At 46.5% G+C, this 25,625-nt stretch overlaps 2 protein-coding genes across 2 annotated transcripts in view; both read left to right on the top strand.

The window, feature by feature from the left end:
* LAMB4 (laminin subunit beta 4) overlaps positions 1 to 9,874 on the top strand; it is a 39,213-nt gene extending 29,339 nt beyond the window's left edge. Inside the window, exons 27-34 of the mRNA XM_032446712.1 lie at positions 1,533 to 1,738; positions 2,605 to 2,769; positions 4,396 to 4,549; positions 6,383 to 6,590; positions 6,909 to 7,047; positions 7,272 to 7,448; positions 8,471 to 8,624; positions 9,535 to 9,874. Of these exons, the coding sequence (XP_032302603.1) occupies positions 1,533 to 1,738; positions 2,605 to 2,769; positions 4,396 to 4,549; positions 6,383 to 6,590; positions 6,909 to 7,047; positions 7,272 to 7,448; positions 8,471 to 8,624; positions 9,535 to 9,674 (1,343 nt within the window). The 3' untranslated portion in view covers positions 9,675 to 9,874. The remainder of the gene's footprint in view (positions 1 to 1,532; positions 1,739 to 2,604; positions 2,770 to 4,395; positions 4,550 to 6,382; positions 6,591 to 6,908; positions 7,048 to 7,271; positions 7,449 to 8,470; positions 8,625 to 9,534) is intronic.
* Positions 9,875 to 11,937: 2,063 nt separating this feature from the next.
* LAMB1 (laminin subunit beta 1) overlaps positions 11,938 to 25,625 on the top strand; it is a 37,116-nt gene continuing 23,428 nt past the window's right edge. The window contains exons 1-13 of the mRNA XM_015851498.2: positions 11,938 to 12,104; positions 12,245 to 12,414; positions 14,108 to 14,243; positions 16,059 to 16,132; positions 17,191 to 17,379; positions 17,470 to 17,533; positions 18,834 to 19,036; positions 20,209 to 20,329; positions 20,494 to 20,682; positions 21,044 to 21,223; positions 21,624 to 21,736; positions 22,642 to 22,721; positions 24,341 to 24,476. Coding sequence (XP_015706984.1) covers positions 12,068 to 12,104; positions 12,245 to 12,414; positions 14,108 to 14,243; positions 16,059 to 16,132; positions 17,191 to 17,379; positions 17,470 to 17,533; positions 18,834 to 19,036; positions 20,209 to 20,329; positions 20,494 to 20,682; positions 21,044 to 21,223; positions 21,624 to 21,736; positions 22,642 to 22,721; positions 24,341 to 24,476 — 1,692 coding nt within the window. The 5' untranslated portion in view covers positions 11,938 to 12,067. The remainder of the gene's footprint in view (positions 12,105 to 12,244; positions 12,415 to 14,107; positions 14,244 to 16,058; positions 16,133 to 17,190; positions 17,380 to 17,469; positions 17,534 to 18,833; positions 19,037 to 20,208; positions 20,330 to 20,493; positions 20,683 to 21,043; positions 21,224 to 21,623; positions 21,737 to 22,641; positions 22,722 to 24,340; positions 24,477 to 25,625) is intronic.

Genomic DNA, 25,625 nt, shown 5'->3' with positions numbered 1-25,625 from the left:
GGATATTTGATAGCTGTGCCCCAGGCACGTGAAGGGAAATGGGCTCCTACCTACTTCTCTTTGTAGAGGTTTGTAGAGGAAGTGAAATGAGAGTTCAGGACTTTTCTTGAAATGGGCATATACTCAGCTGCCTGAGTTGGAAATGTCAATAGTTAATCATGAATTGAGCTCCCTGGAAAAAGAAAAAAAAGACATGTGTTCTTAAAAGAATTCTTGCAGTTTATGAAATCTCATTAAATTACCTCTTCCCAGTCTTGTTCCCTGGCTTTGCAGCCACTGTGGCATTGTAATGTGGTGAGCCCAGATTCCTGAGCTGTAAATCAAGTCTGTGCTAAGAAACTGTGTTTAACATAAAGGAACTTGGAATCCCTACAGCTCCATCACAACCCAAGCATGAAAAATGTGTTTGGGCCATTTAACGAAGAGTTGAATCACTGTAAAATATTCCTGCAATGGAATAACTGCATAAAAAACAGCCTCTTGCTTAGACAGGGACTTAGAGTAGCCTCTTGCCAGGTACTTTGTATTAGGATCTAACTTTAGATTGTATGTTGTTTCCAAGAGGTGCAAGATAAAACAAGTAATCCTGGATCCACACAACTAAACATCCTTCTGCTTCAGCCAAAGCAAGACCAAGAGCTTTAGGGCCTGGTAAAAAGCAGGCAGGACTCGAGAAGAGGGTTCTCACTGACTTCAACTGGTAGTTGAGTCATTACCAGCCCAGCGGGATGTTAATCAATGACCTCTAATGCTTTTTCACTAACAAAACATCAGTTCTGGATCATTGCACATACTTGTGCCTGGCTATTTGGGGAAAAACTTAGGGTTCCCTGGAGATGTGACAGCAGTAACTTTAAACTGCATGTTTTGCAAAAGGCCTGATTCCTTTCTTTAGGCTATTCAACTGGGGGGGGGGGGGGGGGGGAAGGGGAATGTTCTCCATAGTTTTGAGTCTCTACTTGAGGAAAAGCTTACACTAAGCAAAGAAGCATCTGTTGCCTGCTCTACAGGCTTATCATGGAAATGCTTTCATTCTTTTCAGTACATCAACTCCAAAATCGTATTTCCTCAGAGCCATAGAAAAGTCATACATTTCCATTTGTAATCTAAATTTTGGCCCAGAAGACTTTAACTTTTGGGTGCTATGCTGAAAATGGGGAGGACGGATTCTTCCCTAAGTCACAGTCACAGAGCTGATCATTTTAGTTTTACAAGTAGTAGGAACAGATCTCCTGCCCAAACTTCAGTTCTGAGGAATAAAACAGGATCCACTGCGTTTTCAGCTATTTTAGCAAGTGTTATGCTCATCAATAACTACCCCTGTTTGGTACTTGTCTGAGTAAAGGATTAGAAAGCTTGAATGAAGAAATGGCAGTTTCTGTCCATCCCTTCTGTCCCACATCAACCGCCAGTAACAGACCTGTCACTCACCATTGGTCCAGCACTCAAGTACATGCATGAATGCAATCAGTTAGTACTCATTGCTATTTCTGTTGCTACAGAGGCCATCATTGCTATTTCTGTTGCTACAGAGGCCATCAACAACATTAGGAAACACTCTGAAGTATCATTCCTGGCAGAAGAAAAAGCTCGTGAGACAACCCCAGTGGTAAGGCACTCAGAGCACACAAGGCAGAGAGTGCTCACTATGATGCACAAGCAGGGCTGGGAAGGGAGCAAAGTGATGGAGCAGCTCAAGCTGATCAAGATCCCTGACATCCAACACTTGGTTGAAAAGGTAGGTGCTGGGAGTTTGTAATGGGAACCAAATAAGAATTTCCTTTTTATGCTGCTAGTTTTTTTGTTTGTTGGTTTTTATTTATTTATTTATTTTTATTTTAAAAGAGTAATTACATGCATATTAAATCTGGAGAACAGTTCCCTGGCACAGACCTGCCGTCACATCAGACACAGCTGTAATTCCCAGCTGTGGTCACTCCCACCCTTCTGGCAGCTGTTGTTCCCAGGGCAGGTGCAGCACCAGGAACTGTTCAAGCACTTTCTAATATGAAGAGGTCTTCAGTGTAAATTCAGAAAGATTAACCCCGACCTCCTCTTATCAGTGGCTTAACCTAAGCAGAGCAACCCTCGAGTGGATAAGAAGTGTTTGCATGTCCTTTGTAGCACCTGTGGAACACCTGTGAACAGCAGTGTGATAGCACTGCCACTTCTGGAATAGAACATCTGTCTCAGCCTTTAGCCTCAATATCTATGTCAAAATGAGTAGAAGCTTAGGCATGCTGCTGTATTTGGAGAAATTATATGGGTGGGTCCTTCAGAACCAACTGGATAGACTTGGATGCTCCTTGGGCTGGATGTGGCATGGGAACAGTTTCAACCCTTTTGCCACACAGTAAAACAAGGGTCCCTTTGTAACACATAGAACCCAACAGATGGCTGATGGAAGGAGAGGTTTAGAGCCATGAGCTGCCATTGCATCCTTCAGGTCAGGCAAAGGGATCCTTTAACTGGCAGTGGCCTTATCTTTGGAGATACCAGACTGTGTGTCTTTCAAAAAATCCCATGCATTGTCCAACGTCCTTCCACCAAAGGTGCATCTCAGATACCCAGAGAAGTCCTGACAAAATGTTTTCCTTATTGCAGATCTGTGGGGTGCCAGGAAGCCATTCCTGTGCTGCAGCAGCCTGTGGGGGAGGCCCAAACTGCAGCGGAGCTCTTCCTCTCTCCTCCAGAGCATTCAGGAAAGCTGAGGAGACTGCTGTCCTGCTGACTAACTTGACTACTCAGCTACAGGACCCTGAGAATCAAGTATGTGCATCAAAATTACATTTGTTCAGTGCAGTGCATGGAGGATGGAAAACTGGGCAACCTATTCCTGGGAAACACTGTTCATTAGTAGTATCTCGACTGCAAGTCAACAGTTATGCTAAAACCCTCAGTACCCAATGAGCTGGTGCATCTCATGGCACTGCTGCCTTTGTGAAGCCTGCTCTTCCTCTGCTCTCCCTGGATGCTGTTTTATATAAGGGAGGAAAAGCTGTTTTAGCACAGACTTGTGAATTAGAGAAGCCCAGCTTGCTTGCTAAACATATTCCCAAAGTCAGAGAGAAAGATAAGATAGGGGTCTGGCCACCATCTTAATAGAGATAGTGTTGGCTACATCACAGCTAGTCACTCCTTTCACAGTAAGTGGAAAGTCAGGCAGCTCCAGCTTCATTTTATCCAGCCCAGCTATTTGTCTGAGGAAGCCACATTAATTACTTGAAGGTGCCACGATCCCATGGGGTCATGGTGTCCTGTGCCAATGCACATGGTGACATTAGGTTAATATTGTCTCTATTTGCACTGAGAAAGATTCAAACAGCAGTATTTGCCAGCAGCCCAAGAATGGACCACGTTTATCCCATTAAGACTGCTGTGCATACCATTAAGCTCAGTGTATACAATTTTATGTTACTTTTATATTTACCACTAAGGAATTCTTGCAGATAAATTCAAGCCAAATATTTTCTACTCCCTATAGTGTTTATATGGAAATCAAGTATTCAGCTGCTCCAATTTACTTCAGAGGAGCAGTGAAAATAACTCAAGGAACGTGTGGCCAACACAACATGTGCAAAAAAAGCAAAACAGGCAAATCCCGAAACGACAGTTTGTTCTCATTACCAATCAGAGAAAATGCCTGTTACACTGATAGGCAAAAGCCATTTCCCAATAGAAACATCATTCTGCAGTGCTTTGTCCCCTCCCTGCAGGGTGCCTGGGCATCTATTTCCTCCTTTAGAATCCACACCACGCTACTGCACAGTTAGCGGGTGTAGAAATGAGCAGTCAGGAGACCCTGAGGCCCCCAAACATGCAGGGACAGCAGGAATGGCCCTCCCACACATGTTGCGAAGTAGAAATGAGGTTGTTTTTCTTGCTGCCTGGGGAAACAGGGAATTTCTTCTATCTGCACCTGAGCATTTCCTTAGAGCAAAGCACAGCCCCCAGAAGAGCAGAATACTCTTGGAGTTTGATAATTAAATTAATGCACTAAGTTAAATAATCACAGACATTAATTTAATTGGCAAAATTTAACTTTTAAAGGCAAGTATTAGTTTCTAGTTTTGTTGTTGTTGTTTTTAAGTGTGTTTTAACAGCAATTACAGCATAGAAAGGCAAATTAAATTATGTGCCTTTTCTGTAATTAATCTGATCAGTGACATGTCACAGTATTGCAACAGAAGAAGAAAATACTTGATTTAGGCCTCTTCTAAGGCTAGGCAAAGGCCATGACATAACAACCTCAGGAGCTCCCCAAAGCAGCCTCCTACTACAGGCATCCCAAAGCCACACCAAGTGACTCCACATGGTGACTCTCACACCTCCATAGTGTGAGAGCTCACCTTGCCAAGCAATGGACACAGAAAACACAGCTGCTATTTCTCACAGTACCTCCAGGTTGAAAGCATCAGAAAAATGGCAGAAGACACCAAGCTGAAAGGCTCACACTTCAATGGGGAACTGGAGAGAGCAAAGAATCAGATTAAAATTGATCGAGAAGTCACAAAGGAATTCATCAGAAAAGTGAAAAACTTCTTGTCAGGTAAGTATGCAAGGAAAGCTCTTTCTGACTTATTTTTCTTCAGTATATATTCAAATGTACTGAAACAATAGATGGCTAGAAAGTGATTGAGCTGCACACATATCAGATTTCTTGACCCCCTCCAGATCTGTGCATCCTTTTTCAATCTCTTTTTCTCTAGCGTTTCTTTCTCCTAGAGGACAGCATTTGCTTTTATTTTCCCCATAGATTTGCCATGTTCTTATTGTCACTTTTTCTTAATTTGTTTACATTGAAGCAGGCAACACGACCCTCAGTTCCTGGGTTAGCTGAGCAAAGGGCTACTAATATAATTTCATACAGTGTATGACGTCCAGGCATACTCAGTTCATCCTCAAATTGTTATTCCACCCCCTTCTTCCCGGCCCATAGGAGCTCTCTGTAGGGAGCGTGGGAATTAGGACACAAAGTGACAAACTGCTCCATCCTCTCCGTAAAGCTGTAACTCGAGGAATCAAAGGATTCTGGTAGAACTTCAACCCTCACAAAAAATAACAAAGCAATATATGCCCTGAACCCTTTTCCACACACGCAATTGCAAAGATGTTTTGTTGCCTGTTCATTTTTGGGTTTTTTTTTTTTTAACCAGATGCACATAAAAGGACTTGAAATGCATTAGTATTTTCTGTAATCTCTTGCATGTAGCTGATCTCCTCATTCTCTAAGGACTGCATGCTGGCAGTCCTTTGGCATTCACGCCTCTGCATCCAAACAGCAGTGAGGGCTGAGGACAGAGGGCTCTCTTTGTTAAGGAATATTTAAGGTATTTTACAGAATTTGAAGGAAAAACTCCACTTAATCCTCAGTGTTCTCATATTTTTGTTTGGTAGCAATTGATAACATCATCCTTGGCCTTCTTTTACATGTTCTTAGAAGACATATGGCATTTACTAATAATTGCTAAAGCATTTCCTGTTGAATTTTTTGTTGGTAAATTGAAGTTTATGCACCGTGGCAGATGAAATGGATACAGTTATATCAAGTCTACCGTACCATACAGAGACTCGCATGGTAGTTTTAGATGAATGTACTTTGACAGAAAACAGCTCTCTGAAACGCACAGCTGTTTACACTTTTATTTAATTCTCCATCAGTTACATTGGAGCATTAGCACAAACACGTTGCAACCCCATTATTACCCAAGGTCTTGTCCACAAAGGGAAGTGAGTAGCAAAAAGACGTGATGATAAGACACTGCAAGGCACTGGCTCCTCCGACCCAGAGTACCTGCCCCTCTTAGCACTGCTAGTGCTGCAATGGGAGTACTTGGAAGGAGAGTTGTAAAACATATTTTTCTCACTCTGATTTCCCACCCTATCTCTGCCCAGCCCAAATCCCTCTCTGCATCTTAGCCTTCCTCATTAACCTGTGAAGGAACCTCTTTCTGAGCACTGTGGCAACTCCAGGGAATGGATTACCCCCACAGGCCGGCTTGGAAAGCCTCACTCACAGCCTGGTCTCCCCAGAGCCTCTTTGATCTGGGGGCCAAGGGAGAAATGGGCTCTGACACATCTGGCTGCGCGGTGCACCGACTTAAAGCCCTCTGTGGGTTCAGTTCTGCATCAGAATTTTAATAACCCAGTTCAAAGTGGGTTCAAATCCTCAGCTCAGCCAGTTCTGACAACACTAACAGCACTACCTGGAAGCATAATATTAAATCACAAATTGTTGGAGGTAATTCTCTTACACTCTCGCTGTGCTTGTCAGCTTTATTCTGCCACATAACTCGATGTCTAGGCAACCATAATGATCCTTTGCATGTTGCTGGGAGGAAGCATGTGCTTCAGAACTTCTCAAGCTCAATTTCTGTTGCAGATGAGAGCGTGCCTCCTGAAGACATCGAACAGGTGGCAAGTTATGTCCTGCAGATAAACCTTCCCCTGACTCCTAGAGAGCTAACGAGCTTGCTTGGCAAAATCAGAAGTGTTATGGCACACTGTGAGAGGTACAAACTGAACGCAAACAAGAGAAACAGGAAAATGGAAGTGGCTCAGACACTGCTGGTGGAGGCACGGGCTGCTGAGTGAGTAAGCTGATCCCTTAACAGTGTGCAAACTGCAGCTGAGATGGCACTGTGGGCAGTAGGACAGTCCCTACGGACACTTGCTTTCCTTGGCAGCAGTGTTCTGCCAGGCAGCTCGCAGCATCCATCCTCTCCTTCAGCACAGCAGGTGGTGCTCTCCCACACAAGGCCCCTACCAGTGTTTTGTTTTATCAACCACACTTTAAGGTTGTCAACTTGAGGGAACATTTCTGCATGTGAGCACGGGTGCATTTGAAATGTGTTTGTTCTGCTCTCAACAACACAATACTACACGTGCTTTCTATTCTTCCATTTCAGCAAAGCAGTTAAAGCTCTTCCTCCTGTGGACAAAATTAATGATGAACTAAAAAATGTCGTGAGCTCCCAAGGACGCTCCAAAAATACCCTCATGAAGTTAAATGAAGAGATACAAGGAATCAGAGCACAAATCTCACAGGTATCTTGCTCTAAAGCTTTGAATGCATTATTGAGTTTATCTCAATTTTTCCTCAATGTAGCTGTAAAATAAAATCAAAGTATGTCTCAGATACAATATCAATTCCATAACATGTCAGGGGCTCCTCTTGTCTGTCAGTTGCCATTCATCTCCTTCATTACCAAGCTCTGCAGGTGGGATGGACAAGGCATAAGAAACCACAGCCTCCAACTGCTCTGTTCCAGGCTGGGAACCAAATGAACAAGACAAGCGATGAACTCAATGACTTTAAGGCAAAACAGTCCAATCTGGAAGATGAAATGACCACACTGCAGATGAAAATGCGGATGAACAGGAATCAAGCTACAAATGTGAGAGCGGGGGCAGAGGCAGCATATGAACAAGCTCAGAAAATTGATAATGTAAGCCTTTCTGTCTCACATTAAAGGGAAAAAGGATTCCTTGTATGTTTGATGGTATTACTGACTCGGAAGTGTAACTGCGTTACCCCGTTCTCAAAGATCTGCTAAGTTTTCCTTATGCCAGGCCATGTACAATTCCCAAGGTTATGTATCTTTTTCACTTTAAGGTTTCTAGCAGCCAGCACTTCAGTTTGCTTGAATGAAAGAAAACATACACGTTTCACTGGCTACTCCGTGACATTTTTCCTTGCACTGTGTATAAGACTCAAAGTCACCATGGGCACCAGCAAACACAACAGAGCAAATCACAGAACCAGATATTAATATATGTGAGTGATGGAAGCGGTCTGGCCATTTGTCTTGTGCTGCTCACCATCAGAGACAAACCCGGTGGGAGTCACATGGAGGCGGGGTTGGCTGGGTGCTTCTCAATAGCTCCAGTTCCTTAAGAATGCATTGAGGCAGCTGGAAATTGCTAAAATGCTGCATGAAGAGAACCAGACACCCGCAGCTACAAAGGCTGAGCACAACTGAGCATTCAGGTTGTATGAAACCCAGCAGAAATCTAAACCTCCCAGGCACCCTAACTCAGCACAAAATGGAACTAGCCAATAAATATCCCAGCCAAAAAAATGTTTGTTTTTAAGTGATGCTACAGGTAATGCATTACATACAAATCAATCCTCATGGCAAAAATGAAACCTATAGAAAAGCCCTATCAAAAGAAATAAAACAATGTAAGTTTTAAAAGTCTTTAACCCTTTTTTCTTTCCATCTTCATCCTCACTGACATTTTAGATTCCCCCATGGGCACTTTGTTTCATCAATTTATACATGGCTTGGCAGAGCACTCTTCAGTGTGTTTTTATGGTGGATGTTTTTAAGGTTTAGAAGATTGAGAGACTTTAAGTTTGGTTCAAATGTGGCTTTTCCACACATTTTTATTCTGTTTTTAAATACCCTTTGGTATGCCAGGTTAACTATGAGATGCTCCTAAACCGAGTAATGGGGTTTTGTTACAGGAATTCGTTGACATTAAAAGGAAGTACACCATTCTTCAGGACAAGCTGAAAGCAAAGGGACCTCCACAAGTAACTCTGGAGAAAGTGAAGCAATTGAAGGAAGAAGCAGAAAAACTGGCTGAAGAGACAGAAAAGAAAATTAGAAGGATAACAGGTAATGTTCTCCTTTCCGTAGCAAGCAGAGGGATGGGCTTTAAAAATGTAGCTGCAGATGAAGCCAGGAGCTTTCATTTGGACATTTCACCTTTCCACTGCACTCTGTCTTTTCTTACACTACCTGGATGACAACTTGTGTTACTGAGAGCTGCAGGCAGGTGTTTTTCCATTAAAAGATGCACATCCACACATAGTGTATAGGGACATACACATAGGGAGGCTGCAGGGCAGACTTCCAGTACAGCTCTCATAATTGCACACAGAGGAGCAAATTCTGCTCTGGGCACCTCCACTGGGAATCTTTGGGCATAGGATGCTGTTCAGCATCCAGAACTGTTGTGTAATGTCAGCAGAACTGAAACAGAAATTGCATCCCAGGAGCAAATCCTTCGAGCCAATATTTTGAACAGACACTTTGAAAAGAAGTATTGTGAGAATTTCAGCCTCTCCAAAGGTCCGTGCTTTGGGAACGGGTGGCAAATAGTACGTTACTGACTCACTGCCATTATCTTCTCATTGGTGTAGCTTCACAGGTACTAGGAAAACACTTCTGTAAAGGAGGAAGACCTAAGCCCATTACATTCAAATGTTTTAGGCTTTGCACACATATGTAGCTGCAGTGCCCCTCTGAATGTTTCCAATTAAACCAGCTGCTTTAAGAGCTAAACGTCCTGCTCCGTCATAGCTGACAGACAAAAGCACATGCTGAGAAATGAACTGTTTTAAAGCTGTCATGTTTTTCTCACTGTCCTTAAGCCAGGCTTTTCCCTCCTGTTGCATATATAACATTCTCCATTTGAAATGGGCTTATTGCCTCCAAAAATGCTGGAAAAAGGAGCACTGTTAATCCCTGGATTTTGCTTACAGAACAAATATGTGCATTGCTGTATGTGACTTTACTCTTTCAGATTTGGAGAAGAAGCTTCAGGACCTGAACCAAACCAAGCAAGACAAGGCAGAGCAACTCAGACAACTAGAGGAACAAGTGATAGCCATTAAAAATGAAATCACAGAGCAGGAAAGCAAGTACTCAACATGCAAAAGCTAAGGGCTGGGCAGGTAAAGCGCAACAAAGGCCTTTGTATTTACCACCTCATGAGCACAGGGTGGCTGCCCTCTGTATATAAGTCTGAAGGTGTGTACAGAATGTTGGTGTGGGGAATAATGTAACTTTCTCTTGGTTTTTAGTCTGCCTGAGTTTATATGGAATATAAACAACTTTTAATAAACTTTTAATAGAACACCCAACTAAGTAATCAGGATAAAGTCCTGAAGGATAATACAGAGCTGTCCACAGCTGGGCCTTGCTGAGACAGAGCAGGGAAACACCTCACCTTTGGGGGATCCCCTATGTTCACCAAAACCACCAGGATTGGTGGGTGACAGGCAGCAAAGCCCCCAGTGCCCGCTGGATGGCAGTGCACAGAAGTTTAACGCCAAAATCGACTCTGAAATTAGAACCTTTTTTGTGTGCGTTCCTAAGGGGTGGCCCACGTTTTTCATTAACACGCTCTACAGCTTGAGAACCACCCCAGCATTTCAACCTAAGCCACAGAGCTGGAGGCTGCACGCTCTGAAGAAGCTTCTCAGCAATTCCCCTGCACGTGGTGCTTTATGGCAGTCGAGTTTCACACAGCAGCTCTTTGTAGCCATACAGAACACAGGATTCATCCTTATCATACCCTTGATGTGACCTAGGAAAGGGACGAGCAGGCTGGTGTGCATACTTGACCTGGATCAAACCCACTCATTTCAGTCCTCCCAACCCCACTTTTATTTCTTGTGGAAACAAACAGCATTTAATCAAAACCATGTGAAATCAAAGAGATATTGAATCAAGCAGGATCTTGTCAGATGTTTGCTGGGCATTCAACCACAGCCGTGCTACAACAGGCAGGAAATTGGGTCTCCCTGAGGTCAGAGACATCCCTGAGCCAGGTACACGAGCGGATCTGTTGTGTTAGATCCAAACACCATGAGAGAGAAAGAGAGAGAGAGAAAAGGGGGGGAAAACCTCAATAAAAATATGGGATAGAAAAGAATCTAGTGGAAATGAAACACCGCTATTGCACACAGACAGGAAGGACGCTGCAGGGCACCTTCTGCCCCTTACTGCTGGAGCTCACCCGCAGCAGAGTAAAGCATTTCCTAAGTAGGACAAATGCAGTTGTTGTATTGAAAGTAACACAAAGCCAAGCTGTGATTTGCATGACAGGACTGTGAAATTCTATGAGTTCCGTGAATTCAAAGCCCACATTGCCAAAAGAGGTTTAGAATAACAATACCTCAATACCTGCCCTGCCAACTAAGAATGGTTTAATTTCCTGGGCATCTTTAATGAAACACAGCCATGAGCCCTTCGGTGGAGAGCTCTGGGTTATGTTCCAGACCTGGTGTTTAACCTTTAGGGCAAGTCACTTGGTATCTCTCTGTTTCTGCTTATCCATCTGTAAAACGAGAGCGAGCATATTTACCTACCCGGCAGGGTTTTGTGGGACGCAGCCCGCCGCACGTTTCCATTCAGTGACTGCAAACAGTGAGGGCAAAGTGTTCTTGAGGGACACCGGTACCTGGCAAAGCTTTACACACTGCCTGTGTGTGCACAACACACCCTGTGTGCAGGACCCAGGACCCATCTCAGCACACTGAGCCCACGGGATCCTCCATTTCCAACCTCACTGCTTTCCCGGAGCAGCAGTAGCAGCAGAAGGGCAAACGCTCCAGCTTCAGCCTGTGGCTGCATTGCACAGGCGGGCAGCAGAGCTCCCGCTGCACTAACAAACTGCTCTGCTCCCCTCAAACCATCCCTCCACCATCCCGGTACCGGCTTCTCTTCGTGCTTTGTGGCCATCGAGCGCCGCACACGAGAGCTGTGGCCCTTTGCTGAGCCGTGGCCCCGTCCCGCGGCAGGCAGAGCGGTTTGAAGCCCCATTCCCGCACTGTTCCTCTGCTGATAACATCTCTGCGGGGCGTCGCCCCGTCGGGGACGCTCATCCCCGCACCGAAGCCCGCTCCCTGCACGGACCCCCCTCCACTCCCACTCAGTGTCAGCTCATGAACCCGGCTTTCAGTCGGTTCTCTGCCGCCCTCCGCCCCGCAGCCCGGGACCGCTCTTCCCTGGCCGCAGCCCCACATCCCGTTCCTCCGCCGCCCCCTCCCCGGCCGTACCGCTGCGGCGGGGCCCCTCGTTGGGAGGGGCCGCTGTGGTCCCGCCCCGCCGTCGGGCCGGGAGCGCCGTGCAGCCGGGCCCGCCCCGGCCCCGGCGAAGGGGCGGGGCGGAGGGGGAGGGCCGGGGGCGCCCAGCGGCGCGGAGCCGCTCCCCGGGAGCCGCGTGGAGCAGCAGCGCCTGCGAGCAGCGGCCGCTCTGAGGCTGTCGGCGGCGCGGAGCTTCCGCAGCGGGGGTCCCGTCCCGTCCAGACCCGTCCCGTCCCGGCGCTCGCCATGGGCCGCCTCCCGCTCTACCTCTGCTGTTACATCGGTAGCTCCCGCACGGCCCCGCTCCCTCTCCTATTCGCGCTCCCGCTGCCGTCGGGGCACGGGGACCCCCGGTTCCGAGCTGGGGGCTGCATTGGGCCCGGCCTGACGGCGCTGCCCCCTCCTCTCCCTTCTTTCCCGCAGCGCTCCGGGTCGCGGCGGCTCAGGAGCCCGAGTACAGCTACGGCTGCGCCGAGGGCAGCTGCTACCCCGCCACCGGCGACCTCCTCATCGGCCGCGCCGCCCGCCTCTCCGCCTCCTCGACGTGCGGCCTCCGGCAGCCCGAGCCCTACTGCATCGTCAGCCACCTCCAGGTGAGCGGCGCCGGGACGAGCCCCGGGGGGAGCCGCGGGCACGGGGAGCCCCGCGCCGTCGGAGCCCCGTTGCGGGAGCACCGCCCAAAGCGGCCCCGTCCCGTGAGGCGAGTCGGTGAGACGGAATGGGCCGCCGTGAGCTCCGGCAGGGCTTTTCCTTTATTTCAGCCTTGCACGGAGCCGTCTAGACAGCTTCCTGATTGCAAGTGGTCTGTAGTGCTCGGCGGCTGCACCCGTAACTTGTATTTGTACGGGCTGCGACGGACGGGACGCGAATGGGGCTGTCGGGTTCATCTGTGGGGGAAACAAAGGCTGTTGCTGCTTAAGCTTAAAAGCGTTCAGCGGAGATGGAGGATAGGAATGGAATTTCGGCAATGGGCAGCTTGGTTATACGGAAAGTAAAGCGATAGCCCCGGGGCAGGGCTCCTGCGGACACAATGGGGCAGATTCTGCCGCTCTGAAGGAGCACCGCTCCCTCCTGTGCCCGCAGTTCCCCAACCTCCCTCCCTCGCTGCGCTGCAGGGGGTGACGCCGGGCTCAGCCTTGGGGTCAGAGTCCCAGGGCATCAGCACCCAGCTACGGCCGAGTAACAAAGGCGCATTGTTGGTTTTTGCCATCCCCAAAGTGATGAGGTGCCGAGGTGTGATTTAAGTCCAGAAGCACCGCTTGGGGCGTTTAGATGTGCCGGCATGGCTGATAGCACTACCTCATTCCATTGTCTGATGTATTTCTACCTACTTCTGAGCTCTGCCAGGCTGCGGGTGTGGAAGCATCCCCTGGCCATGGAGCCAAGGAAGACCAGTCCCTATGGGATGTGGCTTTGCAGCTGCGCAGGGACATGAATGAAGTTGGTGAGATGGAGAGTTGGCTTGGCACAGACCTGGTGCCCTGGTGTGGTGAGAAGTGCTTGTCCAGTTTCCTGAGTGGTGCACGCCACGCTTGCACCCAGTGGAGTTGTTTTGTAGGCTGTGCAAGCTGGGTTTGTGAGCACAGCGTGGGATTGTAGTCAGGGTGTTGGTAGAAGCCTGAAGAGATGGATTCAAAGTGGAGACGCTGGTTGCTGAATACAGTATGCACTGGAGGTGGTGAGGTGCTGGAACAGGCTGCCCAGGGAGGTTGTGGATGCTTCATCCCTGGAGGTGTTCAAGGCCAGGTTGGACGGGGCCCTGGGCAACCTGATCTAGTAAATGTGGAAGTTTGGTGGCCCTGCCAGGCAGGGGGTTGGAGCTTCATGATCCTTGAGGTCCCTTCCAACCCGGGTCATTCTGTGATTCTGTGGAGGTGACTCCAGATGTGAAGAACTCACATCCCCAGGTGAGCTCCTAAGAGCCAGGGCTATTTCACACGTGTGGCTTTATGCGCACGTGTTTCAGTTCAGGGATTTCTGAAGATGCCGCCTGTGTTTGGGAGCTGCTGGGAGGGATTTCCTGAACCTTGCAGCTTAGATAGGAAGCACAGCACCCATAAAAGTAGAGCTCACGAAATTCCTGGCATATTTTCCGTTTGGCGTTTTGCATCAATTTATAAAGGTAAATACACTTATCAATTAATTGAGAAACAAAGCACCACACCTTCAATGCCTCCCACAGGCAAAATGCACGGAATGTGGTATGAATGAAAAATACTCTTATCTGCAGGAAGCAACTATTGCCCGTGGATCAAATCAGTAATGTTGGTTATCTTGTTGTTCCAGGAGGACAAAAAATGTTTCATATGTGACTCTGAGGAGCCCTTCCATGACACTCTCAATCCCGACAGCCATCGCATTGAGAACGTGGTCACCACATTCGCTCCTAATCGCCTGAAGCTTTGGTGGCAATCAGAAAATGGTACGTCTTGTGTCCGGGAGCTGGGGCTCAGGCGATCTCCCTTTGTCTCCGGTACCTCCGTGTTTGCTGTTAGCTCAGGGCTGGTAATTACTGCCGAGGGAAGGATCACGCTGTTAGCTGAGGGCTGAGTAAAACGCTGCTTTTGTGTGTCCTGGAGCGGCTGCGTATCCGTAACAAAACACTGTGAGCCCTCCAGGAGTGCTGGAAAGAGCTCTCTTGCCGCTTGTGAGAATCCTTTGCTAAAAAGAGAAGTTTCCCAGAGCAGCTCCAGGCCCGCCTCCTGTCTGGGCAGGAGAGTGGAACAGCCCTTCCAGCAGTGCAGATCCTGGGCATTGCTGCCAAGGAAGGGCTCACTGCGGGGCTTCCCCAACACTGATGGGGCTGCCGTCCTGCTGCCATGAGCCTGGCTTCCTGCTCTCATGTGCCAAGCACTTACACTAATGCCAGAAACGAGCCGGCGAGCTAAAAAACTCAACAAGTTGCATGTTAGTTTGGTGGCCTTTATTTTATTTTTTGCCCTTCTTCTGCCCTTCTGGCTTTCATGGTTTTGCTTTTGCCGTGCTTTCCTATAGAAAGCAAGGCATCTAGATTTTCATCCTGCCCTAAAGCCAGATGGACGGGATGGGATTTCTGTAAATATGCTGGCAGGGAGCAGACTGTTAAAATAACATGGTAATATTTGTAACATTTCTATTGCTTGGTAGAGAAAAAAATTCCCTAAGTCCTTTTTAATCATATTTTAACCATATAGATCTGCCTACTGAACTGCTTATCCCTACTGGTTCTCTTCTAGCATTCCAAATAATTCATGTTTTTTGCAACAGGCTTGGCAGCATCCACACAGCAGAGTTCTTAGCTCATAAGGTCATGAAAATGTCCTTCAACAATGAAAAACAAATGATTCTTTCTGTCCAATTCATGTTTTCCTCCTTTCAGGCATGCAGCAGAAGGGACCAGTGCTGTACGCTGCACATCAAGTCACAACTGGTTGAAGATTTAAGCACTTTGTTGGTTTATTCTTTTCATTTTTTACCCTTCCTCCTCTCTGTAAATCTCACTTGATTTTTTATAATATTTCTGACTGCAGCACAGTTGGTGCCCAGCTGCTTTGAGAGCTCTTCTTGCATGACAAAATAATGTTTGCAACGTGCTGATTCTGTGCAGAGTCCTTGACCATAGGTAGTCACACTGCATTTTGTTCGTCATGATTTCCAAGCCCTCGTGATTGCAAAGCAGGGCTAGGGTGGTTGGTTTGGGAGCATGTAAAAAATGATACTGTAAAGAAACAGTTCCTGTGTCCAGATGGACAGAAGGGTCCAGAGTGAGTGAAAAGAGGTGGGAGGTGCTCCCCACGAGGTGAGATGCTGGATGTCAGCACTGCAGAGGCTCACAGCTGGCTTGCCACCCTGTGGCTGCAGTGTGTGCGGACAGCATGGGGCTGGGCTTGGTGTCCTGAATCCCACCAGCCTCCCAGCACTGAGCTATGAGATGGTCAGTTTCTGTAGCCACCATTGTCCTGCATCTGGTGGTGTTAGCCACGTTGCAGTCTGAAATGAAGGCAGTGCAGGCTCATGATTTGGGTGCAGCATGTTTTTGCAGGTGAATCACAGTAATTCCGTGTGTAATGCAGTCTTCAGCAGGTCCTTAGTGTCTCCTTGTAACTCGTTAATGCTCTATATTCCTTTTTGACATTAGTGTTAAGTGGCAAAGAAGAGAATCCCAGTGTCAGCAGAGCATAGAACATGGGTGAAATATTGATGCAGAGGCTGGCAAGTGTCCTTGCTTATGCACAGTTCCTTTTCTCTGCTCTTGCAGGTCTGGAAAATGTGACAATCCAGCTGAACCTGGAGGCTGAGTTTCATTTCACTCATCTCATCATGACCTTCAAGGTAAGGATCCTGCAGCCTTACCTGCAGTGTGAGCTTTGCGCAGGGCCCTATGTGTCTCCTAAAGACAGGGACATGAGAGTCTTTCACACCTTTTTGGTGTTTGGACATGGGCTCTGTGTGAGCTGGTTAGCCTGATTTTCAGATCTGTCAACCATTAACTCCTGAAGTCGCTCAGCTGTGACTTTGTGGCTTGTGTTGTGCTTAAACATCGAGTGTGTGAAGCTGCAGAAGGGATCGTACACAGTTCAGGTCATTTGTTTCTGTGGTGCTTATGTGTATAGAAGATTATTAGTTATATCATTTAGTAGCAAGGATTTTTCATTAAAAAAAAATTGGCTGTGTTATCAGCTTTCATTTCGCAAATGGGAAGGTCTTCAGGAAGAAGGAACATCTGTACACAGAGTGCCTTTGTTTCTCGCCAAACAGATGTCTTGGAATGGCAGATTATATCCTGTACATCCTAAATTACAGGCAAGAGTTAGCAGCAGCCTTCAGCTCAGTTTAGGGACTGCAGGGCTAAATCCCTGCTCTCTACATGGAGACAAATCTCTTAGTTTATGCAGAATTGTAGGGGCTGAAAGATCATTTAGTCCAACCTCCCTGCTATAGCAGGACCCCTACTGTAGGTTGCACAGAAAAGTCTCCACGTGGGTTTTGAGTCTCCCCAAGGAAGGAGAATCCACAGCTTCTCTAGGCAGCTTGTTCAGTCACCACCTGGTCTCTCTCTAGAACATCCTCTCTAGAACATCCCTGTCTTTCTTGCACTGGGTAGCCCAGAACTGGGCACAGCACTCCAGTTTGGGCACTTACCTGCTTGATCACTGAATGCAGCCTTTTCTAAAGACAGATGGTCAGTGGTTTAATGTGCGTTATATTGAAGAACTGCCCCTGTACAGAAAGTAGAATAGCAGTGGTGGAGGGTGAAAGGGCAGATAATCTCTACAGAGAGAGGAGAGATGAAAATCCAGATGTGTTGATAGCTCACAGTTAAAAGTGCTCAATGTAAATGTGAATAATAGTTAACAGAATACAACCTCCTTTGGTTTTCTCGTTACTAGACATTCCGCCCTGCTGCAATGCTGATAGAAAGGTCATCTGACTTTGGAAAAACATGGCAAGTCTATAGGTATTTTGCATATGACTGTGAGAGCTCGTTTCCTGGGATTTCAACTGGACCCATGAAGAAGGTGGATGATATCATCTGTGATTCCCGATACTCCGACATTGAGCCTTCAACTGAGGGAGAGGTCAGAGGGTTTTTTTCCCGTATGCTTATTGTGCAGACTTCTGTAGAAATACAGATTCCCTGAGCCTTCTGTTGTACTGTTTTTCCCCAGGTCATATATCGTGTTTTAGATCCTGCTTTCAGAATTGAAGATCCATACAGTCCAAGGATTCAAAGTATGTATGCAGTTGTCTTCTAAGCTCATTTGGAAGTGTTTCTGTACTTAATTATTTACTATAAAACAAAACAAAACAACCCATAATTAATGTCAAACATTAGCCCTTCTAATAATGTGAATGCATTCTTGGTATGACTTCTTTTCCTGACTCAGTGATCTACTGGGAAAGAGCAGTTGGTGTCTTCACCCACTTTGTTGTTGGTTCTTTCCTTATTGGTTCAGAAAAAGAGTTTTGTTTAAGGAACCCCCTCTGCAAAATACATGGGGTCACCAAGGGAATCCTTGGAATGTTTTCAGAAAGCGAAGAATCAGAACTCCAAATGTAATTAGATCATTTTGCATTTTGAGGTAAAACCAAGGTAGTCCTGTTTTATATTTCAGAAGTTAGAACATCTGCATCATGACTTCTGAGTGACCGGCCTTAGTAACACTGTATAGCTGGTCCACACAGGTGTGATCATAAACTACAAATGCCCATAGTGGGCATGGGGAGTCATTGCAAGCAAGGAAAGCAGAGAGATGTACAGACCTGTTGCTGTAGTGTGGCCAGAGTTTAACCATTTTTGGCATTTGGCCTGAGCAGGGAATGGTAGTGCTTGGCCTTAAACTTGACCTCTAATTTCATTTTCCTTCTTAGTTTCAGTTCACATCCTTCTGTGTAAAGTTAACCACAGTAGAAGAAAGTATCTGAAGTAGGAGAGCGTTTGCTAGTTGCTGTATTGGTTGAATGTTTTTACCCAAACTTTTAAAGGAGGGAGAGGCTGCTTTCATCAGCTTAAGTTTGCTGGGAAAGTTGGATGTATAAGAAAGAGGAATATATTTGTGTCTTGTTTCCATCTTAGATTTTTGTTCGAAAGACTCTTAAAGCTCCAAGTCCACTTGTCAGCAGTTGCTTAATATTGACCCCCTCCCTTCCTCCTGCTGTCCACATCTTACACTTTAAACCCTGGAGTGTCTAGAGAACCAGTATCTCATCTGGTAGGGACTGGTGTACGTGCTTTTCATATTTGTGCTCTTGCTTATAGTGTAATGCCTGTAGTGCGCCTATAGTAAAACAAGCCAGTATTTTTATCTAAGCTTAAAATAGCTTACACAGCATCAGCCTGTAGTAAGTTACTGTAATTTTTAGAAGAGGGGAATATGAAGTGATATAATATGTGGCATGTAAGAGCTGAAATTAAGCCTGATCTAATCTGCCTGTAGGAAGTGTGTTTGGGAAGTCACTGCTGGCTTCCTCCCATTCAGTACCGTATCTGGTAAATAACTCCAAAACATGTTTTTTCTGATGTCCCCTGCAGACCTGCTGAAGATCACAAATCTAAGAGTCAAGTTCACCAAGCTGCACACGCTGGGGGACAACCTGCTGGACTCACGGCGGGAGATCCGCGAGAAGTATTACTATGCACTGTATGAGATGGTGCTGCGTGGAAACTGCTTCTGCTACGGGCACGCCTCCGAGTGTGCGCCAGTGGAGGGTTTTAATGAAGAAGTGGAAGGAATGGTAAGGAAGGAATGAAAACCATTGAAGTCATTCTCTTTAGCAGCAAACCTGTCATCTGTCCTTACTGACATGAATCAAGTACAGAGAGTGAAATAGTGAGATAGTTTTAGCATTCATTTTCTAATTATTCTAAGAGCTGATGAAATGAAAAGGCAGCAAGGCAGAAAAAGAGTATTTCTGTAAGGGACAGGAGATATGTTTGTGTTGAAATCATTGCCCTGAAATTGAAGTAAATTGTGGCCTTAAAGAACGAAACACTTTCATGAATCAAACAAGATCTGTATTTGTATCAGTCTTTATCAGCTGAGAAGCAATTTGCATAGCTGCAGCCCTGATTAATTTACAGCAAGCTCTGTAGGAAAATCCTGATACCTGCCTTGAGTGCTGTTGTCAGAGTGTTGCATCCCTTCTTGGTTCGGGGTTTCCCCATGATTTTTGCTTAAGGAGAGGTAATAGCAGGCATGCTAATGAGTGAGTTATTAACTAGATGAAAATGCAGCAGCATAGGGGAAAGCTGTGTTCTTGCCTCAGGGGCTGCAGAATGTGGGTATTCTCCATTGCTCCGTGTTCTCTGCTGGGGTCTCCACCTGACAGCAGCCCTTTGCCTTAGACTTGTGGCTCCAGTGCTGGTAGTCCCCATCACCAAAGGCAGTTGCTGTCACATCCACACCATCTGCTCAGTGCTTCTGTGTTGATGACAAAGTCTTGGTCTGATGGATGAAACCCATCCAAAATGTGGTTATTTTTCCTTAGAGAAGCAAGGTATAGCAGCAGTGGGCTAGAACTGACATGCTGATGTAACTTGATGCATGTTAATATCTAATTAACAAGTAATAAACAGCTAATTGGTAGCTCTAAGAGGATTTTGTGATTATTTAGGTGGAACTGTACTGCCCTTGTTTGTGCCTAAAAGCATTTATTCATGTGTAAGTTCCAGTAAGGAAAGGACAGGTTTGTTATGAGGACATTTTTAACCTAAGCAGACGAGACACTTCAGTGTCCCTTCATTTCCACTTACCTGCATTGTATGCATTGTAATGCAAAGACCCCAGAGGTATTTCTACTAGTTATATTTTGAGTGAATTGGAGGAGCGTGTTTTTTTCCTCCACCCTCCCTAATAATCAACTATTTCTCCAATTTTTTATATGTATATATTTTATTTTGATGACAGGTCCACGGGCACTGCATGTGCAGACATAACACCAAGGGCTTGAACTGTGAGCAGTGTTTGGATTTCTACCATGACTTACCTTGGCGACCTGCCGAAGGCCGCAATAGTAACGCATGTAAAAGTGAGTTTGGGTAAAATGCAAATCTGAAGGCTGGTGTTGCTTGCTTTTAGCATTATGCATTGTTGTGTGAGCAACTTGTGGTATTTATGACCATGTGTCAAGTTCTGCATGTTCTTCAGTTGACTCATCTCTGATGCTACTCTCAATTTTCATCTTTGTCGCAGAGTGTAATTGCAATGGCCACTCCTCACAGTGCCACTTTGACATGGCCGTGTACATGGCCACAGGGAATAGCAGCGGGGCCGTGTGTGACGGCTGCCAGCACAACACCATGGGCCGCCGCTGCCACCTCTGCAAGCCCTTCTACTACCAGCACCCAGAGAGAGACCTGCGGGACCCTGACGTCTGCGAGCGTAAGGGCGGCCTTGTGCCTGGTGGGATGGATGTGGGGCCTGGGCCATGGTCCTCAGGGCTTGCTGTGGGAGATTTGGGATTTATCATAGCTGTTGCGCTCTTCCCAACCTCTTCCTTCATCTCAAAGCTCCTGGAGGGGAGCTGGGAGGTTAGTTTGGAGGAGATGAGTGAGCCTAGCTGCGTTTTGGCTTTTTCCTTCAAGAATCTGCAAATGTATTTGGTAGCTTCATGCTCAACTTGTGTCATCTCTTCTCCTTGTGGTAACTGTACTCTATGCATCAGCTGAGTTTAAATCACTCAGTGTGAGACCTTGCCTTTTCTGTTGTAGCAGTCAATAAGTGTGCAATGCTTCCTTCTTAGCTTGTAATTGTGACCCAGCTGGCTCCCAAAATGGTGGCATATGTGATCGCTACACTGACTTCTCTACGGGCCTCATTGCCGGCCAGTGCCGCTGTAAATTATTTGTCGAGGGGGAACGTTGTGATCTCTGCAAAGAAGGTTTCTATGGACTGAGTGCCGATGACCCATCAGGCTGTCAATGTGAGTAGAAACATATGTTCCTTTCTATGGGATCAAAAGCTCTTTGAGGTGCTGCTAGCCCTGGGACAGGGTGGTTTTGTGGAGTTGTTTTTCTTTCCCTTTGTTTCATGTTTTGCTAAAGAAGAAAACATTCTTGTAGATCTGCTGTAGCCTGGAGTCCACTCTCGCCTAAAACTCATCTCCCCAGCTGGTCTTGGGGAATACGTACAGTGGAAGTAGCAGAATCCTGTTTCTTTTTAAGTCTATAAGCCAGAGGAATTTACTGGGATGGGTGGTGGGCAAAGTGTGCAATTAATGTCTGACCTGGGAAATCAAGGGAAGCTTTAATATAAATATTTAAATTGGATACTGTAGCCGAAATCCTGTGTTTTGACCTGCCTGTTTGTGTTTCCCAATCCAGCTTGTGCATGTAATCCTCTGGGTACCCATCCTGGAGGGAATCCTTGTGATTCAGAGACAGGAAACTGTTATTGTAAGCGCCTGGTGACAGGAAAGCAGTGCAATCAGTGCCTGGTAAGTAGATTACTGTAAAAATAATGAGGAGACAATGGTGTGAGGGTTGCTAGCAAGCAGGCACCTGGCTTGCGGACTGGGTGGGCACCTCAAGGTGTCAGGAGCCATGGAGCTATGTTATGGGCAGGAATATGTGTGCTGGGGGTGGGTTGAGGCAGGTGAGAGCATTTGGAAATTAATTCCTGTTATTTCAGTGTGTCCAAGGAGTAAGATGTTAGGATGACTATTGTGGTTGCTCTGCGAAAACGTGGGTCTGGGGCAGTTCTGCCTGAGCCCTTGTTGGGGTGAGAGATAAAAGATAACTAAAAAGCACGAGATAACATTTTCTATACTAGCCATTTCTTAGACAGGGATTAATTGCTACACATACATTTCCATACAATGTTTGTGTGTGCTGGAGTGTTGTAGAAACACACTGTCAAATAAAGGGATATGTTTGTATAAACACTGACAGGCTCTCTTATCTGACAGTAAACTATGGACAAGCTAAACAAGGCTGGCTGTCTTTCTTTCCGCTGAGCAAGCCAGAGGAACAGCCTTACATGGGCATAGCCCGGCACAAAGCCCTACTGGCCCCTATGCTGCTCTCTGCTAGGGTGCAGTGAGCAGAACTACAGTTCCAAAGCCCTTTGTGGGTTGACAGCCTGCACCCATACTGGTTTAAATGGTGCAGTAGGAGTGAAGCAAAGGAGATGGAGTCCTTTGGAAGTTATTTTTTAAAGCTCAGTGGTGAAGGGTTTTATTTCTAAAGCCCCTGGGCCAATTGGAAGAATGGAGGAGGGCAGATGGAGTTTTGTTGGCGGTTGTGGCTTTTCAAGGGGCCAACTAAGAGTGGCTCGTATTGTGCACTGCAAAATGTGCTTGTGGGGTGGATGTAGTTATATCAGTGATATCTCCTCCCACAGCCTGAGCACTGGGGCCTGAGCAATGACATGGATGGATGTCGACCCTGTGACTGCGATGAGGGAGGAGCACTACATAACAAGTGAGTCCCAGCCCCAGTCCTCTCCTGTAATCATTCACCACAGTGAGGTTTGCTCCATGCACAATCACAACATCTTCATAATTTCTAGAGAGAGCAGTGTTTGGGATCATCTTTCTGCTCCTGTGTGTGGGAAGTGGCAGATCTTGATTGCTGCAGGGGGTGGTACAGGCATCTGCGCTGAGCTGGCTCTTGGTCTGGCCTGCACATTGACCCTTTAACCAGTCTGTCTGTCTGTCCATCAGCAGTGCAGTACTGCTGCTCTGCTCCTGCAGCACTGCGTGGGGCATGTCGGTCCGCACATGTCTGCTGGGGAAGTGGTGGTTGTTCAGAAAGAAACTTGGGTTTTTGAGATGCATCCATTAGTAACAGTATGAGAAGTCTTGGCTTAAATATGTGTCAGCGCAAGGATTTCAGGTAACCAGACCAGTCCACTCATCAGAGCAGCTTCCCCTACACTGGGTGCATGGCTTTTCAACAGTGACGTCTTTCCTTCCCCCCTCAAACCCCTTGAAATAGCTTGCTTTTGTGTGAAACCACAGCAGTTTCCCAGGGGAGTGGATTGATGCCACTTTCCTGGGCTCTTTCCCCTCTTCTGCCTGGTTGCTGTTGCCTACAACACCTGGTCAACCGTAGGTTGCTCCAGACTCATTTCCATACAAAGTGCAGAGGTTGCAGCTTGTGCAATGGAGCTGTTAGCATCCCCAGAGGGGGAACTTTCTTTCTCCCCACTTTGGCATCTGAAAGCAAACACTGTTGAAGTGTATTTCTGTAATTTCAAAACTGATTTCAGGTAGAAACTACTTCCAGACTGGGCTTGAAAAAGCTTGGAGATTTTCCATGGAAACACAGAAGGTTTTGATTTTAGAAAAGGTTTCTATATTAAATTGAAATTTAAGGTAAGGGACATTTTTATTGGACCAGGAGAAAGTATGACCAGACACCATCAAAAATAAAACCTACCCCTGAGTTCTTTGTAATACGGAGCAGATGCAGGAGCAGTGAAGCTACAAAGGGTCATTCTGGAATAAAGCTATACAGAGAAAATGGCTTGTTACAAAATGAATGGGCAGACTTCTCCATCCCCCCAGCAGTGTTGCAGTCTGTCCCACATCTTTGTGTCCATCCAAATCTGAATAAGCTACGTGTGGTTCTGCCCTGAGCAGAGCTGCCTGTGGGCAGCCTCTTGGGATGTGCTTTGCCAAGTACAAAAGCAGCTCAGCATCTTGGGCATGCAGAGTCGTGTATGTTCTTGCTCTGCCCAAGCCCAGATGAGCGGATAGCTGCATGCGTAGCCTACAGGCCTGGAGTCAAAGGCAGACTTGCCTTTTGGCTATGTGGCTTTGTAAGCAAGCAAAGCACTCCCAGAACTGCTGTGTGGCCTCAGGGATCTGTAACATTCAATCCTCTCGGTATCTAAACGGGGGAAACCACATGCAAGCTGTCTGTGTGAAATGGTCTTGGCCTGTGTTCACTCCTCACCTGTGCCCAGGAGCACAGCTGGAGTGAACCATGGCTGTGCCTGGGACCAGGCTGATGTTCTGTCAGTGCAGAGGAGCCAGCTGTAGCAGCAATGTGTCATAGCCAAGTGGTGCTGTACATTCACTGATTTTCTGTTTTAGCTGCTCAAGTGAATCGGGACAGTGTGAGTGCCGGCCCCACATGTTCGGACGTCAGTGCAACCAAGTGGAGCCTGGATATTACTTCATCTCTCTTGACCACTACATCTACGAGGCTGAGGAAGCCAACCTGGGTCCTGTGAGTAGCAGCTGGAGTGTGCTGGTCTGTGGGAAAGCTGCGTTTCGCAATTCGGGTGTTGGAAAGAGGCTGTTTTATAATGTCAGTGTTGCGCAAAGACAACGTGGAATTGTGCCAAATGGAGTTCTGTCAGAGCACTGCCTGTTCCTCCTTGTTTAGTCCTATTGATAAATAATTCAGTATTTTAGAGCAGGAAAACTGCTATTTTCCTCTTTCAATCTGTTTCTTTAATCATGATTATACAGTTCATTTTCTGTCTGCATCCTTCTTATCCATTGCATATGCACCCACCTCTCTTTGCCCTCTTACCTCAAGTGTGGTGGAACACCAGTGCTGGGTTTTCTTCTCGTTGTCACTGACACTTGGAGGGAGCAGCATAAAGGTTCAAGCACTTTGCTATGTGAGTTTCTATACATTAGTGACATTTTTTAATCAGTGACTAAATAAGTGGTTAATTATGCAAAAAATGGATTTGCAAGAAAGGTTACCTGTAGTTTGTTTTACTCACTCATGAGGTACATCAGGCTCTCTCATTCCTTCCAATCCCTGAGCACACAGCCTTGCTTTTAATTTATTTCCAGAGGCCAGATGATTGCATCGATTACTTTTGCCTCCAGCAACGAGAATCTTCTCCTGAGATAATGAGTGCTCTGAGGCACCAGATCCTGGTCTGCCTGGGGTACTGTTTCCTAATATATTTGTTTCAGGCAGAATGTCAGGTTTCAAGCCAGGACAGAGCATTTTGCCTGCTAGATATCTGTGCTAGATAGCATCGAACACAACTTGGCCAGCAGCAGGGTGTGCTTGCTGGCACGTGTTTGGGTGCATTTGTCTTTCCAGCTGGAGGTTCCAGGTATTTGGGGCAAGGAGTTCAGCCTGAAAAGCTGCCTCACCAAGCTGGGAGGTGAGCTGCTGCTCATCTTTGCAAACCTGTGGAACAAACCATTTTAAACAATGCTGATACTGGGGAAATAAAACTTTGTTATTAATCTGGTGACAGAATAAGATCTGAATGAATCAGGTAGGGACCCAGCATGAGACAAAGCAAGATGGATGGAGCCATAGGGGTTTTCAGGCAGTCACAAGTCCCTGTGCACAATTCCTGCACGCTCTCACTTATGTTCCACCCACAGTCCTTTATGGAGCTCC

The sequence above is a fragment of the Coturnix japonica genome, chromosome 1 (genome assembly GCF_001577835.2).
Source record: "Coturnix japonica isolate 7356 chromosome 1, Coturnix japonica 2.1, whole genome shotgun sequence".
Classification (NCBI taxonomy): domain Eukaryota; kingdom Metazoa; phylum Chordata; class Aves; order Galliformes; family Phasianidae; genus Coturnix; species Coturnix japonica.
The sequence above is the reverse complement of the archived record's forward strand: the minus strand, read 5'-3'. Positions and strand labels throughout refer to the sequence as shown.